Below are 16,809 nucleotides of genomic sequence, written 5' to 3'. Positions count from 1 at the left end.
AAGAGTGATTAAATAAGAATAGCTCAGTGAGGAAATTCAGTGGAGAAAAGAGGCTGAATAACTTGCTTTACGAGGAAAGCTAATAAAATTCCAAAATAAGGAATTTTGCGTCACCTAAGTAGGCCGTAGGCATCCTCCCGTTCTCCCGAAGGAGAGGAGACACTAAGGCCTCCCCCATCAGATCTTAGAAGCCCAGGCAAAATTAGTAGGCTTGACGAGCCTCTCCGCCCCGGATGAAAATTCAGCCAGAAGGTGAGAGAAAGAACGACATGGGGAGACCAAGTTTCGGTGAACAAAAGGGCGTACTTTATTTTCCAAAGTAGTTTTATACCTTAAGTTGTGCATAGAGGATAATGGGGGAAGGGGTAGAGTCATGCAAGGACAGCAGTCCCTGATCCTAATCAAAGCCAGGCTTTCAAACTTAGCATATGCAAAAGTTTAGGTGATTTACATCATCTTCTGGCCAGGAGGCCTGCTAACATTTTAAGAAACTTATTTTTCTCTAAAGGTGATTATTCTAAAGTCAGGCGCCAGCCTCCAAAAGCATTAGATAAAGTTGCATTCCTATAGGGCAAAGGTGTGGTGGGCTATAACAAGAAAAGAATTAACTCAAGGGTCCAAGGTTACAAACATTGAAGCTACTACTTACATTTCTATACACTAATTATATCAATCAATACACTGCCAGGGACACAGTGAGTAAGGGATATGGAGACTTAGCAGCAAACATTGGCCCAACAAGTGAAAAACCCTTCACCAATACAATTTCTAATCAGTCTTTTAACTGCTGAAAGGAATCTGTATTTAGACAGTTTAGAACATCTCATGCCTCTCACAGTTGGGAGGCTCTGAACAATCACATGTGGCCGGAAAAACCTATTCAGGCAGGCTAGAGGACTTCCAAAGGAGTTTGTAGGTTGAAACACTGTCACACCCAGGAATTATTAACTGGAGCTGTAGTTAACTCTTTTTTCAGAGAGAGGTAGTGGGGGACAGCCCCCCATAAAGTCAGAGGTGTAGGTGAAAGCACAAAGCAGAAAGTAGGCAGACTCTGGTTTGGGGGGTAGATGCTCAAGAATTTCCAGGGGGACTCCTGAGGCTCGATCTTGCCTTTGTGTATGCTGAGCCTCCTTCCTCATGACCTTTGCCACGGGCGGAGTTCCTCACGCTGGCTCCCGGCATCTTGCTTTTTCGATGATCCAGCAGATGTTGGCACTTTGATCTCTGGTTCCTCTACCTTTTCTAAAATCAGCCTGAACACCTGGAAGTTCACAGTTCACGTATTGCTGAAACCTGGCTTGGAGGATTTTAAGCATTACTTTACTAGCGTGTGAGATGAGTGCAATTGTGCAGTAGTTTGAGCACTCTTTGACATTGCCTTTCTTTGGGATTGGAATGAAAATTGACGTTTTCCACTCCTGTGACTACTGCTGAGTTTTCCAAATTCGCTGGCATATTGAGTGCAGCACTTTCACAGCATCATCTTTCAGGATTTGAAATAGCTCAACTGGAATTCCATCACCTCCACTAGCTTTGTTCATAGTGATGCTTCCTAAGGCCCACTTGACTTCACATTCAAGGATGTCTGGCTCTAGGTGAGTGATCACACCATCATGATTATTCACTCCCTTAGTGTAAATGTAAATAGCATTCCTGGTGGCTCAGTTGGTAAAGAATCTGCCTGCAATGCAGGAGACCCAGGTTTGATCCCTGGGTTGGGAAGATCCCCTGGAGAAGGGAATGGCTACCCACTCCAGTATTCTTGCCTGGAGAATTCCATGGACAGAGGAGTCTGGTGGGCTACAGTCCATGGGATCTCAAAGAGTCGGACACAACTGAGCAACTAACTAGTGTAAATGTAGCTTTTCAACATGAACTAGCACTGACACTCCTGCCCCTCCCTATCCTCTGCATTCCTATCTTCCACCTTACCACGTAGTATATGCATATTCTAGTGTAACTATAGATGTCACCTGCTGTAGCTGTGGTTTGCTGTCTGTCTCCCATTGTTTGAACGTTGGCTCAGATAGACTTAGCCTAATTCGGTCACTGATTCATCCCATTCACCTAAGACAGTCCCTTGGGCATGAACACTCGTTGTTTACATCCCCTCTGACCACAGCCACCTCCTCTGCAGCACTCTCGCCCCAGCCCTTCCCCTTCATCAAGCTGGTTCAGGGGGTGATGTATTGCTCAGATTCTGAAGTCCATCTGAAGCCCAGCTCTACCAACCAGATACAGGAGTCAATGTTTGTGAGACTTGGTTTCCTCATCTGGGAAAGAAGGCTAATAACTGCACTTGAACAACTTCAGATGGCTGTGATGATTGAATGAGTGAAGCATGTAAAGCACTTAGGAGAGTGCTGAGCACATGATAAGAGATCAGTAAAGGTCAGCATTATTAGTCTTCTTTTCACATCATCTGCTTCAATATACAGCAAGGAACTTACTGCATCATTGGGCAGGATTTGTAGCTCTTCTTAGCCATTGTCTTTCCAGCCCTCTCACCTAGTACCTGATAAAATACTCAACAGACTAGGGAGAAGGAACTTCCTCAAACTAATCAGGGGGATCTACAAAACCCACAGCTAACATCATAATGGCAAATGAATGGATGCTGTGTCCCTGAGATCAGTGACAAGACAAGAATGTCCACTCTTGCCAGTTCTCTCAGTACTGCACTGAAGACCCTAATCGGAGCGATTAGGTAAGAAAGTTAAATAAAAGGACCACAGATTGGAAAAGGAAACAGAAAATGTTTATTCACAGGTGACATGATCTTACATATTGAAAATCCAAGGGAATCCATTAAAAAAAAAAGTGGAACTAAGAAATTAGTTCAGCAAGGTGGCAGAATAAAAAGCTTTATTGTTTTTTCTGTGCTCTGAAATGGATTGTGTTGCCCCAAAATCATATATCAACTCCTTAATTTCCAAATATACTGTCAAGCAAATAGGATGATTTGTGAAGTGACTGAGATTAATGAGATCATAAGAGTGGAACTCTGACCAATATGAATAGAACTGCTGTCATTATAAAACAGAAAGAGATGCTAGAGACCCTGTCTCTCTCACTTTAAAATGTTTAGTACACAGTGAGAGAATGGCCATCTGCAAGCCAGGAAGAGAAATCTCACCAGGATCTGAACTCTGTCAGAACCTTAATCTTGGACTTTCCAACCTCCAGAATTGTGAGAAAATAAAAATTTCTGTTGTTAAAGTGGCCCAGTCTGCAGTACTTTGTTATGATGGCCCAAGCAGACAAAGACAACTTGCAAAGAAAAATCGGAAAATAATTTTTTTTTAAAAATTCCATTCATGATAGCATCAAAAAAGAATTAAGTGCTTAGAAATAAATTTCCAAAAGGAGCAAAAACTATACTCTTAGAACTACAAAACTGTGCTGAAAGAAATTAAGTATGTAAATATATGGAAACCATGTTCAATGTTCATATATCAGAATGCTTAATATGCTGAGATGGCAATAATCCTCAAACGTACTTCCATATTTATATAATCCTATCAAAATCCCCAAATAATTCTTTGTCGAAATTGACAACCTGACTGTATAATTCATGTGCAAATACAAAGGACTAGAATTGCCAAACATGAAAAAAGAGAAATGAAGTAGGAAGATTGGTATTTTCCAGTATGAAGATGTACTACAAAGGGACAGTAGTCAAGACAGTGTGCACGGCAGAAATAGAAGACTTACTGATGGAATGGACTTGAGAGTACAAAAGTACACACACATATCTATCTATGCTGGACAGTTTTTCACAAAGCACCCAAAACAATTCAACAAGAATAGCAGAGAGTAATTAAACATGGATGCTGGTACAGATTGATAGCAACTCACCAACCAAGAAAAAGAAGGAGGGAGGAAGGAAGGAGAGAAATAGGAGGAAGGGAAAAGGAAAGGAAAGGAATGGAAAGGAAAGAAAAACAAAAGAGAAAAGAAAAAAGTGAGCACTTTACTTTAAATCACTTACAAAGAGTAATACATATAAAATATCTCACAGATCTAAATATAGGAGCAAAAACATGAAAGCTATACAAGAAAACAGGGGTAAATATTCATGATAACAATTTTGCAAAGAATCCTTAGATGAAACCAAAAGCACAAGCAGTAAAGCTGTAACCACTATTACAGCCCCAACTGTACCTTAACCCCAACCTCAACCCAAATACAAGCCAGAGCCCTACCACAAACCTGATGCTTAATCGTAACCCTAATCCTAACTCTAAACCTAACTTCAACCCAAAGCCAAACTGCAATCTGAATTTTAACCCTAGTGCCAAACCCAAATCCAAACCCAAAGCTGAGCCCCTAACTCAAAACCCAGACCACCTACTTACATGAACACTTCTGCTGTGCTGTCTGCTGAACGTGTAGCCCTTTAGAGCAACTGTTTAGATAACTGTGAGAAGCTCTCCCATTTGTCTTTACCTTCAGGAGGTACCTAAATCTTGGGAACTTAATTTTGGCCCCCTTTATCTTTTAATCTACAATTCAGAGCCTAAGTTCACTTGTATGCTCAACAGTCCTCAGGACCAAAACAAAGCTCTTAGGTGTTGTGAGATGCTGTTTTATCTCTCTATTCCTACTGTATCTTAAATGTAGGTAAGTAATTATTGTAAAATTTGAAGACATTTCTGAATTGATATGCCAATGTGAAGACTTTTATCTATTTTTATAACTAAATATGAAATGTTTCTAACATACCAAAGTATAAAGCACAGATTATATCATAGCTTATATTATACCATAACATATATTTCATACCTTAGTATTGAGGTTAGCTTACACTCAAAAGTAACTGGTGTTTCTTTGTGAAATTATCAATTTCTGTACTTTTATGATTTAATAATGTTTCCTATGTTACAAAACATTCTACATTCCATATGTTACTGTTTTATAAAGTTTTAAATCTTATATACATGACATCATAATCTAAACCTTCTTAGCTCAGTTCAGTGGGAGCTAACCTGCTTTAACTCAAGGCATTGAAAAACAAGCTACTCTGTACTCGTGCACATTACTCCAGTGGTGCAGAATACTACGGAGTGGTCATATGATCATTTAATTTAGAAAGAGAAAATTCTGATCTTTGTTTTGATGTAATTTATTCTGGAAATTCTATTTTCATTTTTAATCAGTAAGAAAGGACAGATGCTCGGGTAACATGATGCAACATAGTTACCAAAGCTCTCAAGTTGCCACTTGTTCCCGCTCACAGAAAATAAATAAACAGTGAGAAAGGTGTTGGTCCAGTAAAATAAAACAAAGCAGCTCACCAGCATGAGAATAACTTTGGTAGCTTTAATTTCAGGAGAGCCTTGTGGAGACTGGATGGTGCTGCGAACATGCTGAGCTGTTTTGCGATGTCTGAAGAGAATAGTCACCATGTAGATACTACTACACGTCATGAGAGAGAGAAGGAACAAATCTCGAGTGAATATTGCACTTAGAAATGTTGCTACTATGTGGTGATTAGGTACGTCAGTTTTACAATAAGCAGCATAATACCCAGATCTAGCATCAGTGATATTCCTGTTGGCCACGTTTCTTAAGATGATCTCAGAATAAATGACCATGTTGATGATCCAGGAAAAAAGTAAAGAGGGTTGAATAAATGTCGACATTTTTATTTTGAGCCAAACCCACTTACTATTACTCAGAGTAATTGTCACAGCCTGAAACGTACTCTGGAGAGAGGTTGTGTACAGGGAAATACTTCGAGTAACTCTCTGGATGTAAACCACTGCTTTACATCCAATATCACCCATCTCAGGACTAATTCCAAAGGACGACAGTATATTTGGAACCCCTCTGAATACAAGCGCCAGGGTGTTAGCGAAAGTTAGGTGGGCAAGAATCACATCTGTGGGCTTCTTCTTATGGGGGAGAAATAAAAAGACGTACATATACAAAATAAATAACAGGGAATTCCCCATGAGCCCAATGCAAATTTGAAAAAAGAAGAAGATCCCAAAAATCTTGTCACTGGAAATCATTGTCTTTCAGTCTCTCTTAGATCTTCAAACCAAGGCCAGCACATCCTACAGGTAAATAATTTGATTATGAACATAAAGATTCAAAATAATTGTGATTGTGAATGTATCAAGCTTCCAGAAGCCTTCCTGCAATGAGTAAGTGTTCAGCTACATCAGACCTCTTAAGGGACCATCAGGATTTGTAAACAGCAGAATTTAATGTTTATGAAGACAGAAAGTATCATATGTATTCACCATTTATTCCAGTCAATTTCTCTTAGAAATGTTCTGCTGATTGTATACATCAAGAGACAGTTTAATTTAAAATTGTAACTCTTAATCTACATAATCTAATATTCATATCATTCTATGCATATGAAAAACCAGTAGCATCTATACAATAATATCTTCCCAAATGCTTATTGTATTATATAGCTCATTTACAAATAATCGTTATTGAAGCATATATAAATGTCACACAAAAATTCTGCCAAATGAAACATATCTAACACTAGTTATATTTTATTGTCATGTTTGTTATAAGTTTGACTAGTCCAAGAAAAATTAAAGTAGATATTATGATCGAACTCAAAATCAACAGCCACATTAGAGATTACCTCCATCACATTCTAAATCTCTTACCTGATGCAATGGGATCCACTGCTTTGCTGAAACAGAAAAATTTAGAATCACCCATCTCACCGCACAGTAAGTGCTGTGTCCTGCAGTGTCTCACGACTCCCTTAGGCTTCTATTTGACTATTTCCTTATATCATAAGTGGAGACTGATGGCAGACCAAGGGATAAGAGGAGGCTTATTATTCACAGCATGAGGTTCTGTCTGGGAAAAGCAGGACAAGCCTCCCAAGATGATGCGAAAATGGATAGAAAAATGAATATAAAGGAGATTGGGTGTTTTTTTTTTTTTTTTTTTTATCCTGATGGAGTGTGGTCTGGATGAAGTTGCACACCTGCCAGCAGGGGGTTGCGTCCTTTATCTCTTACCTAAGGCAAAAGCAGGAGCACTTGGAATTCCTTGTCAATTTGCACAGGCGTGAGTCATGGGGGAAGGGTGAGCAGGCAGCCTAAAAGTTGACAACAGCATCCAAAAGATAGAGTCAGACTTATTACAACTATCCACCCATTGGAATAACTGAAATTTTAAAAGTGACAAGTGTGTGGGAAAACATACCTCTCATACCACTCATGTATAACTAGTTGGAATATAAAATCACAGTCACACTGGAAAAGAGTTTGGAAGCTTCTTCTTCAAAAAAACAAAAAACAAAAAAGCTTGCCATGCAATTTCCATATAACTCAGCAACAGCACTCCTGGGAATTTATTTCTGAGAAATGAAAACTTACTTTCACACAAAACCTGTACTCTAGTGTTAATAGCAGTGTCATTCATAATAGTCACAAATTGGAAACCTAGACATCTTTATTTCAACAGATGAACGGTTTAAACAAACTGCAATACACTCATACAATGGGACACTTTTCAGAAAGTTAAGAAGCAAACTATTGATAAGTATAGTAACTGTATGAATCCAGGGGAAAATGTTGGGTGAACAAACCAATCTGAAAGGCTACACACTCTATGATTATATTTATATATGACACTTTTGCATGACAAAATACAGAAATAGAGAACAGATTGGTGGTTGCTAGGGGTTAAGTACAGGAAATGCTGAAAGGAGAGATGGTGTGGCTATAAAGGACATCATGAGGGATCCTTGTTTAGACGGGATGCTCTGTATCTTGCTCTGATGGCTCTGTTGGTAAAGAATCTGCCTGCAATGCAGGAGACCCAGGTTTGAGCCCTGGGTTGGGAAGATCCCCTGGAGAAGGAAATGGCAACCCATTCCAGTAATACTGCCTGGAAAATCCCATGGAGAGTTGGACACGACTAAATCCCCACATCTGTTATACGACTATATCTATGTCAGCATCCGCTTGTGATATTGCACTGCAGTTTTGTGAGGTGTTATTGAAAAAAATGAGTACAGGGTACAGGGGATCTGTCTAATTTCTAATACCTACATGGGAATATATAATTATCTCAAAATGCAAAGTTTAAGTCAGTATTTTAAAAATCATGGTAGGAGGAAAACTCCCATCACTCACCATTAAATACAATGTTAGCTGTACACTTTCCTAGCTAACCTTTATTGAACTAAGGGAGTTTCCTTCCATTCCTAGTTGACAAACAGCTTTTTAAATGAATGGGCTTTGAATTTTGTCAAATATTTTCTGCATCTGGATAGTCATTTAAGTTTCCTTATTTTGTATGTTAGTAAGTGATTTGCCTTGATTGAAATTCAGACCAACCTTTCAATTCTGGAGTGATTCCAATTTCATTATGATGGTTTTTTCCACTTTTTATGTACTGCTGGATTCTATTTGCTAATATTTAGTTTGGACACAAAATCTTGTGTCTGTTTTCATGAGTGATAGTGATCTGTTGTTTTCTGGTCTAGTTTTGACATGAGAATAAAAGAAATCTTAAACTCATTTGGGAAGTGTTCCTTTCCCTTACATTCTGTGGAAGAGCTTGTATAGACTTGGTATTATTCTATAACCATTTGGTAGTATCTGCTACTGAAACCAGCTGGATCTGGATTGCTTTAGTAGGTCTAGGGCTATTCAGGGTATCTAGATCTGCTGTTGTTGTTCTAGTACAGTTGCTAAGTTATGTCCAACTCCCTACAACCCTATGGACTGCAGCAGATCAGGCTTCCATGTTCTACACTATCCCCCAGAGTTTTCAAATCCTGTCCATTGAGTCAGTGATGCCATCCAACCAACTCATCCTCTGTCACCCCCTTCTCCTCTGGAGTAACTACTGGTGGTTTGTCTTTAAAGGAACTAGTCTATTTCAGGCAAATTATCAAATTTGCAGGCTTAGAGCTGATTGTAGTATTCCCTTGTGTGTGCATGCTAAGTCACTCCAGTTGTGTCTGACTCTTTGCAACATTATGGACTGCGGCACACCAGGCTCCTCTGTCCATGGGATTCTCCGGGAAAACAAGAATTCTGGAGTGTGCTGTCATGCCCTCCTCCAGGGGGTCTTCCTGACCCAGGAGTCGAACCCATGTCTTCTTCAACTCCTTTATCGCAAACAGATTCTTTACTGCTGAGCCACCAGGGCAGCTCATGGAATTCCCTTACGAGTATTTAAGTGTTTTGGGAATCATTAGCTATATTCTCTTTCTGTCATTCCTCTAATATTATTTGTGTCTTCTCTTTCTTTCTTGGTCAAGCTGTCTAGAAGAATATTAATTTTCTTGATTTTGATTTTTCTCTTTTGTTTTCCTGTTTTAAATTCATTGATGTCTGCTCTAATCTTTATTATTTACTTGCTTATATTTGCTTTATTTTAATTTCCTCTGCTCTTGGATTGTATTTGGTGGATGCTTAGGCATGGACTCTGAACAGAAACTAGAAGTTCTTACTGTATCTTAAATAGCTTGGGTCTGAAGTTCATTATCTTAGAGGATTTTGTCTCTGTTTAGAACATCTGTGGCTGAATGGCAACAGAGAGTGTTGGTTATTTTCACACATGACATCTAGCAAGATGAAGAAGACTTCAAAAAGTGATGTAAGAATGCCTCCCTGTCACTGTTATCGAACTACTTCCACCTCAACCTTCAGCCCAGATAACCCAGGGACCCATCCAGGCTATACCTATCGTATAGCAAGCTGCCCCTGTTACTGTTGTAGCCTATCTGGAATGGAGTCTGGCTGGTCTGTCCATTCTACTTCCACTCCAGAGTGGAAAGTACAGCATGATCACAGTTTGAACAGGTTCAGAGCAAACTGAATCCAGTACCATACTAAAAAAATAACATACTACGATCAGGTGGAATTTATCCTAGGAATGCTAGAGTAATTCAAAGTATGAAAATAAATCAATATAATATATCACATTAATGGAATGAGGGGAAAATCTACATCACCATTTCAATGATGCTTCAAAGGCATTTGAAAAAAAATTCAGCATCCTTTCATGATAAAAAATAAAATAAAACACTCAATAATCCAGGAAGAGGAAAACTTTCTCAACAAGAAAAAGGCAATATATGAAAAACCCAAAGGTAGTTCAATCCCTGGATCAGGAAGATCCCCTGGAGAAGGGAACGGCAACCCACTCCAGTATTCTTGCCTGGAACATTGCATGGACAGAGGAGTCTGGCAGGCTACAGTCCATGGAGTTGCAAAGAGTCGGACACAGCTGAGTGACTAACATACACGCACAGCACCATACTACATAGTGAAAGACTGGAAGCTTTCATTCTCCTCAAATCAGGCACAAGACAAGGATGCCTGTTTCACCACTTCCGTTCAACGCTGAGCTATAATTTTTAGCCATAGTAATTAGTCAAGAAAAAAAATGTCATCAATATTAGGAAGAAAAAGTAAAGTTAGCTCTATTCATAGATGATATGATTCTATGTATAGAAAATCCTAAAGGATCTACAAAAAAACTTTAAACCAATACATAAATTTACCAAAGTTGTAAGATACAAGATCAGCACACAAAATTCAGCTGTATTTCTATATGCTAGCAATGAACAATCCAAAAAAAAAGCCAAGAAAATGAAATTTACAATAGTGTTAGAAAGAATATAATATCTAGGAAAACATTTAATGAAAGAGGTAAAAGATTTATACACTAAATCTAAAAAATATAGTAGCAAGGTATTAAAGAAGACAGAAATGAATGGAAACACATCCTATGTCTGTGAATTAGAAAACTTAATATTGTTAAAATGGCATTACTCTCAAAGTGATCTATAGGTTCAATGTTGTCCTTTTCAAATCCCCAGTAGCCATTTTGCAGAAATGGAAAAGCTAATCCTAGAATTCCTATGGCATTTCAAAGGACATCAAACTGCCAAAGCAACCTTAAAGAACAAAGTTAGAGGGCTCACATTTCCTGATTTTCAAATTTTCTACCAAATGACTGTAATCAAAACAGTGTGATACTGGGATAAAGACAGAGATATTAGTGGATGGAATAGAAAAGAACACCCAGAAATACCCATACATCAATGGCCAGATGATTTTTAACAAGAAAATTCAGTACGGAAGAGAACAGTGTCCAGTGTTGGACTTCTGCATGCAAATGAGTATGCTGGCCCTTTATTTCACATCATATTCAAAAATCAACCCCAAATAAATCATATAACTAAAGTTCAGAACTATAAATCTCTTAGAAGAAAAAAAGGACAAACCTTCATGTCCTTGAATTTGGCAGTGGTATCTTAAATGTGGCACCTAAAGCACAAAACAACAAAATATAAAATGGGACTTTATAAATTAAAAAATTTCATACATCAAAGGACATGATCAAGCAACTGAAGGGACTACCCATGAAATGGGAGAAAGTATGAGCAAATCATATCTCTGATAAGGGTCTAGTAGCTGCAATAACGGAGAAGGCAATGGCACCCCACTCCAGTACTCTTGCCTGGAAAATCCCATGGATGGAAGAGCCTGGTAGGCTGCAGTCCATGGGGTTGCTAAGAGTCGGACACGACTGAGCGACTTCACTTTCCCTTTTCACTTTCATGCATTGGAGAAGGAAATGGCACCCCACTCCAGTATTCTTGCCTGGAGAATCCCAGGGACAAGGGAGCCTGGTGGGCTGTGGTCTATGGGGTAGCACAGAGTCGGAAACGATTGAAGCGTCTTAGCAGCAGCAGCAGTAGCTGCAATATGTAAAAGAAAAAAAAAAACAACTGTTACGACTCAATAACAAAAACCCAAATAACCCAACTAATATATGGGCAAAGAACTTGAACAGACATTTCTCACAAAATAATAGGCATATGACCAAGAAGAACATGAAAATGTGCTCAATATTATTATTCTTTAGAGAAATGCAAATCAAAGCCCCAGTGAGATGCCAATTCAAATCCATTAGGTTTATAATAATTCAAAAGAAGGAAAATAATGACAGGTGTGTGGAGAAGTTGGAAGTCTCCAAGCATTGCTGGAGGGAATTTAAAGAGCTTCAGCCTTCACAAGAAATAATTTACTGGTTCTTCCATAAATAAAACAAAGAAGTACTACATGATTCAGCAATAGTACTCCTATGCACAGCCTCAAATAGATAGAAACAGGAATTCAAACAAAAACTTGTACACAAATATTTGTAGTATATATAGTTGCAATGTCCAAAAGGTAGAAATAGTCTAAAGGCCCATCAATGGAGGAGTGAATAAGCAAAATGCAGTTTTTAGCTATTGAAAGGAATGAAACACTGATACATGCTACAACATAGATGAATCTGGCAAACATGCTAATAAAAGAAGTCAGATACAGAAGGCCCATATTTTATTGACATGAAATACCCAGAATAGGCAAGTTCACCATGAGAGCAGATTAGCAGTTGCCAGAGACTGTGGGGAAGAGGGAATGGGAAATGACTGCTTTGTCGGGCATGAGGTTTTCATTTGGAACAATGGAAAAGTTCTGGAACTTAGTAGTCTGGTGACGATCATCTACCATTGTGAATGTATATATGGTCACCCAACTGCAGACTTAAAAAAGGTCCAAAAGGTGAATTGCATGTTGTGTGTATTTTGCTTGCATGTGTGCATGCTCAGTCAAATCCAACTCTTTGCAATCCCATGGACTCTCACCCATCAGGCTCCTCTGCCCATGAAATTCTCCAGGCAAGAATACTGGAATGGATTACCATTTCTTACTCCAAGGGATCTTCCTGAAACAGGGATCAAATTCACCTCTCCTGAATCTCCTGCATTGGCAGGAAGATTCTTTACCACTAAGCCACCTGGGAAATTATGTGTATTTTGTGTATGTGGTGTGAAAAGTAGCTCAGTTGTGTCCTACTCTTTGCAACCCCAGGGAGTGCAGCCTGCCAGGCTCCTCTGTCCATGGAATTCTCCAGGCCAGAATACTAGAGTGGGTAGCTGTTCCCTTCTCCAGGGGATCTTCCCAACCCAGGGATCGAACCCAGGTCTCCCGCATTGCAGGCGGATTTTCTACCATCCGAGCCACCTTTACCACAGTTTAAAAAGAAATTCAAGAAATGAAAGAATTTAGCTCTAGGTAGACACAGACTCGGAGAAGGCCCTGGCACCCCACTCCAGTACTCTTGCCTGGAAACTCCCGTGAACGGAGGAGCCTGGTGGACTACAGTCCATGGCGTCACTAGGAGTCGGACACGACTGAGCGACTTCACTTTCCCTTTTCACTTTCATGCATTGGAGAAGGAAATGGCACCCCACTCCAGTGTTCTTGCCTGGAGAATCCCCGGGACGGCAGAGCCTGGTGGGCTGCCGTCTATGGGGTCACACAGAGTCGGACAGGACTGAAGCGACTTAGCAGCAGCAGCAGCAGCAGACACAGACTATCATTCTTTAGAATGTTTTAACCATAATAGAAGTCACAGAGAACAGAATTATAGAATTGATGGGATAAAGGAAAACAAATGGTGTCCTAGAAACTGATTATAGATGAAAATATCACTATAAATGTATAATAAGAATATTTTAAGACACACATGCACATGCATACACAGCCCAAAACCCTCCCAGTCATTACTACAAAAAATTCTAAAAAATGCTTTTCAATCACTTTTTCAGACGAAAAAGTGACTTCTGATGGATTATGCCCTAAATTGAATTCTTAAGAAGCAGCCCTTACAATGAGGTTGTCAGAAACCTTGCCACAAGTAACTGCTAGAACCAGAAAATGTCATAGTGAATTCTATCAAAACATCACGGTACAAGTAATTCTAAAAATCATTTATTGCAGTGGTATAACATTGAACTCCGGGAGTTGGTGATGGACAGGCAGGCCTGGGGTGTTGCGATTCATGGGGTCGCAAAGAGTCGGACATGACTGAGCGACTGAACTGAACTGAACTGAACTGAACATTGAAATAAAACACAAGTCTGATGATACATAAAAATGAAAAGACATATCAATATTATCCATGAAGATGGAATCCTGAACAAATCAGTTAATTAATCCAATAATGTATAAAAGATAGTTTCCAAAAATTAGTTAGCTTTGTCTCAAGAAAGCAAATTCACCTTAATATTAAACAGAAATTACTCAATGAAATAACTATGTTTACAAGTTAAAGTATGACCGTCCCAGTACTTGCATCAGAATTTCTTGGTAAAATCCAAAATGCATTCAAAAGCAAAACAGCTTGTAGAAACGTAAGGATAAGCATTGTACTGCTTAACCTAGTAAAAGTAATTATAACCCTTGGTCCATAATCATACTGTATAATGGTTAAACCCTGTGAACTTACTCTTTCTGAGCAGGAAGAAAACAGGGTAGTTTTTCATCATCTTTGTACCAGAGGAGATGATCCACAAAACAGGGCAAGAAAATGACTAGCATACGTTTGGGAAAGGAAGAAACATATTTTCCCTATTAGATGTCATTATTTTATGTATATAAAGTCCAAAGAACCTAGGGTTAAAAAAAACAGAAGTAAGAGAGCTTCACAAGTGGATAAAAGTATCACTATATAATAAGCAGTAAATTTATTGATGTCAGAAACAAACTCTATTTCTATAGATAAAGTTTAAGGTTGAGATATTCTCTAAATAGCATAGAAATATCAAGCAACTGTAAATACAAAGACAAAAGACATGAGAGCACTAAGAGAAAAAGTATGACTCTGTTAAGAAATATTAAAGCCCTAAATAAATGTTAAGATCCCTTATATTCAAGACTCAAAGCTGTAATATGTTGGTGATGACAAGTGTTCAGAAATAATACACAAATATTACAGAATCCAAATTATTTCTGAAAAATGATACTTCCAACTATAGAATGATATACACAATGTCAAGAATAGTCAAAGAAATTTGTATGAAGAAGACTGTGTAAATAGTTGTTCTAGGAGATATCAAAATAAATCATTACAAAGCTAAATCATTAAATACAATGATTTTGGTCCAGGAGGTCCCTGTGAAACACAGTAGAATTCCTAGAAATCAACCTACACATTTTCCAGTCCTGATATATGATGGAGGAAGTAAAGTGGGAAAAGAGTCTTTCACAAAAAAGATGTTCTTTTCTACAAATGACCTTAGATATTTCTGATATAAAGTGATTATTTTATCAGAAAATGCACTTAACATCTATTTTATACAAACAAATGTATTAGATATTTTGGAATTAATGTAGAGAATATCTTCAAGAGTTTAGGCCAGATACATTTTTCTCAAATGTTTTAAAAAAAGAAATACAAACAAAAATATTTTTAAAATTTGACCATGTTACAATTAATATAAAGTGAATGTAATAACCAGTCCTATGGAGGAGGAACTGGCATGCAGCAGTCCATGGGGTCGCAGAGAGTCAGGCATGACTTAGCAACTGAACAACAACAGCAGTGGAGGGGAAAGATATCTGCCACAACATAACTGCAAATCCTGGTATGCAGATGTATTAGGATAAGCAAAACTTATTGGATAAAAGATAATAGAATTAAGTATAAACCAAAGGACAATGGAAAGAGAAACAAAAGAACAACAAATACTCTTCTGAAAATAGATGATGGTGGAGAAGATCGTGGAAACAGCAGAAATACTATAATTAGTAGCAGAAAGAAAAAAGAGTGATATACATTGCAGAAGTAGATAAAAGGAAGAATGAAGAAAATGACTTGAAATATTCATTGATAGGAAAAATCACTGGATATATGCTTAAAAAAAAACTCTAAAACATGAATGCATGAAAGTTTAAGAGAAAATGCCACCAAGAAAAGAGACAAGGAATAAAAATAGAATAGGGGTTAAGACACACAAAGTGTAAAGGACAAAGAAAAAATAATAAAAGAAAATGGGCAAAAAAGGTTACCCGATCAATAGATGACATATTTTGATTTATAATCAAGTATACATAGTTATCTTAATTACATAGAAGAGTTTTTATTTTAATGAACAAAAATTAAAGAAGAGAAATGGAATTGACCAAAGAAGCTGAGGAAGAAATTTTAAGAGAAAAGAAGAATTCAGTTAAAAGGGAATAACTAATAGAATAGAAATCAAAAATAAACTGAAGAAATTTTAAAAGTTGATGTAGTAAAACCACAATGTAATCATACCATAAAATATTTTTTTACAAAACCAATACAAAGAAGAAATTGAAATGGGGGGATGACACGACTGAGCAACTGAACTGAACTGAAGAGATGGGAGCATGAGTTTAGATTTGGAAAGAGGAGAACAGAATGAGTAGCAGAGATTCTAGAGAAGTCTGAGTATCTCCTTGCAGCCCTGAGACCCCAATCACACCAGCATCCTTACCAAAGCCGGTCTCAGTGGCCCGGTGCAGGCAGGTTAACTCACACGTGCTGCGCTGAAAAGCAATGACAGGCAGCCAGAGTTATGGGGAAGGGGCTGTGTGATTTCATCTCCCACTGGGCACTAACTTGTTTGTTATCCAAAGTGGAAATGGCCACATGTACAGAGACTCAGTCAAGCATGTCCAGGGGAGCCTAAATTGCCCTCTCTGATGCCATGTGTCTCCTGTTAATTATTCATCATTTTCAAGTGTGCAATTACCTTCTGAGGTAATAGATTGTTCCTGAGTTGGACTAAGCTTGGTAATTATTCCCCAGGGTTCTAGAACTATGCCAGGAAGATAATCGTAAGTTAATTCTCTCAGCTGACAAAAATTATCTCAATATTCAGTGTTACACTGATCACCATGTATCATCCTTGAGGCTGGAGCGGTGACTGTCAGAGCTGAATTTCAGGTTTCTGAAATTTCCATATAAAGCAAATGTATTGCTTTATCTTGTTCAATGACC

At 38.3% G+C, this 16,809-nt stretch overlaps 1 protein-coding gene across 6 annotated transcripts; it reads right to left on the bottom strand.

Annotated features, from left to right (window-relative positions):
• Window positions 1–289: 289 nt before the first annotated feature.
• LOC101902902 (vomeronasal type-1 receptor 3-like) lies at window positions 290–16,605 on the bottom strand. Of its 6 annotated transcripts, XR_003036333.2 has the most exons (6): window positions 16,304–16,597; window positions 11,234–11,276; window positions 7,002–7,081; window positions 6,639–6,664; window positions 5,298–5,418; window positions 290–1,293 (listed from the first exon to the last, which is right to left on the bottom strand). XR_003036333.2 is itself a non-coding variant. In XM_059889519.1 (5 exons), exon 5 carries the CDS (start codon window positions 6,015–6,017, stop codon window positions 5,088–5,090), a length of 930 nt encoding a protein of 309 aa, XP_059745502.1. In that variant the 5' UTR covers window positions 6,018–6,062; window positions 6,639–6,664; window positions 7,002–7,081; window positions 11,234–11,276; window positions 16,304–16,605; the 3' UTR covers window positions 290–5,087. The 6 variants fall into 6 exon arrangements, 4 of the variants coding, with proteins under 4 accessions (XP_059745502.1, XP_059745511.1, XP_059745505.1 ...); XR_009495690.1 differs by lacking the exon at window positions 6,639–6,664 and having other exon boundaries at window positions 5,298–5,415; window positions 16,304–16,602; XM_059889519.1 differs by having other exon boundaries at window positions 290–6,062; window positions 16,304–16,605.
• Between the last annotated feature and the right edge of the window lie 204 nt (window positions 16,606–16,809).

This window comes from Bos taurus, chromosome 1 (assembly GCF_002263795.3).
Source record: "Bos taurus isolate L1 Dominette 01449 registration number 42190680 breed Hereford chromosome 1, ARS-UCD2.0, whole genome shotgun sequence".
In the NCBI taxonomy this organism is placed as follows: Eukaryota; Metazoa; Chordata; class Mammalia; order Artiodactyla; family Bovidae; genus Bos; species Bos taurus.
Note: the sequence above shows the minus strand (reverse complement) of the source record. Positions and strands in the feature narration are given on the sequence as shown.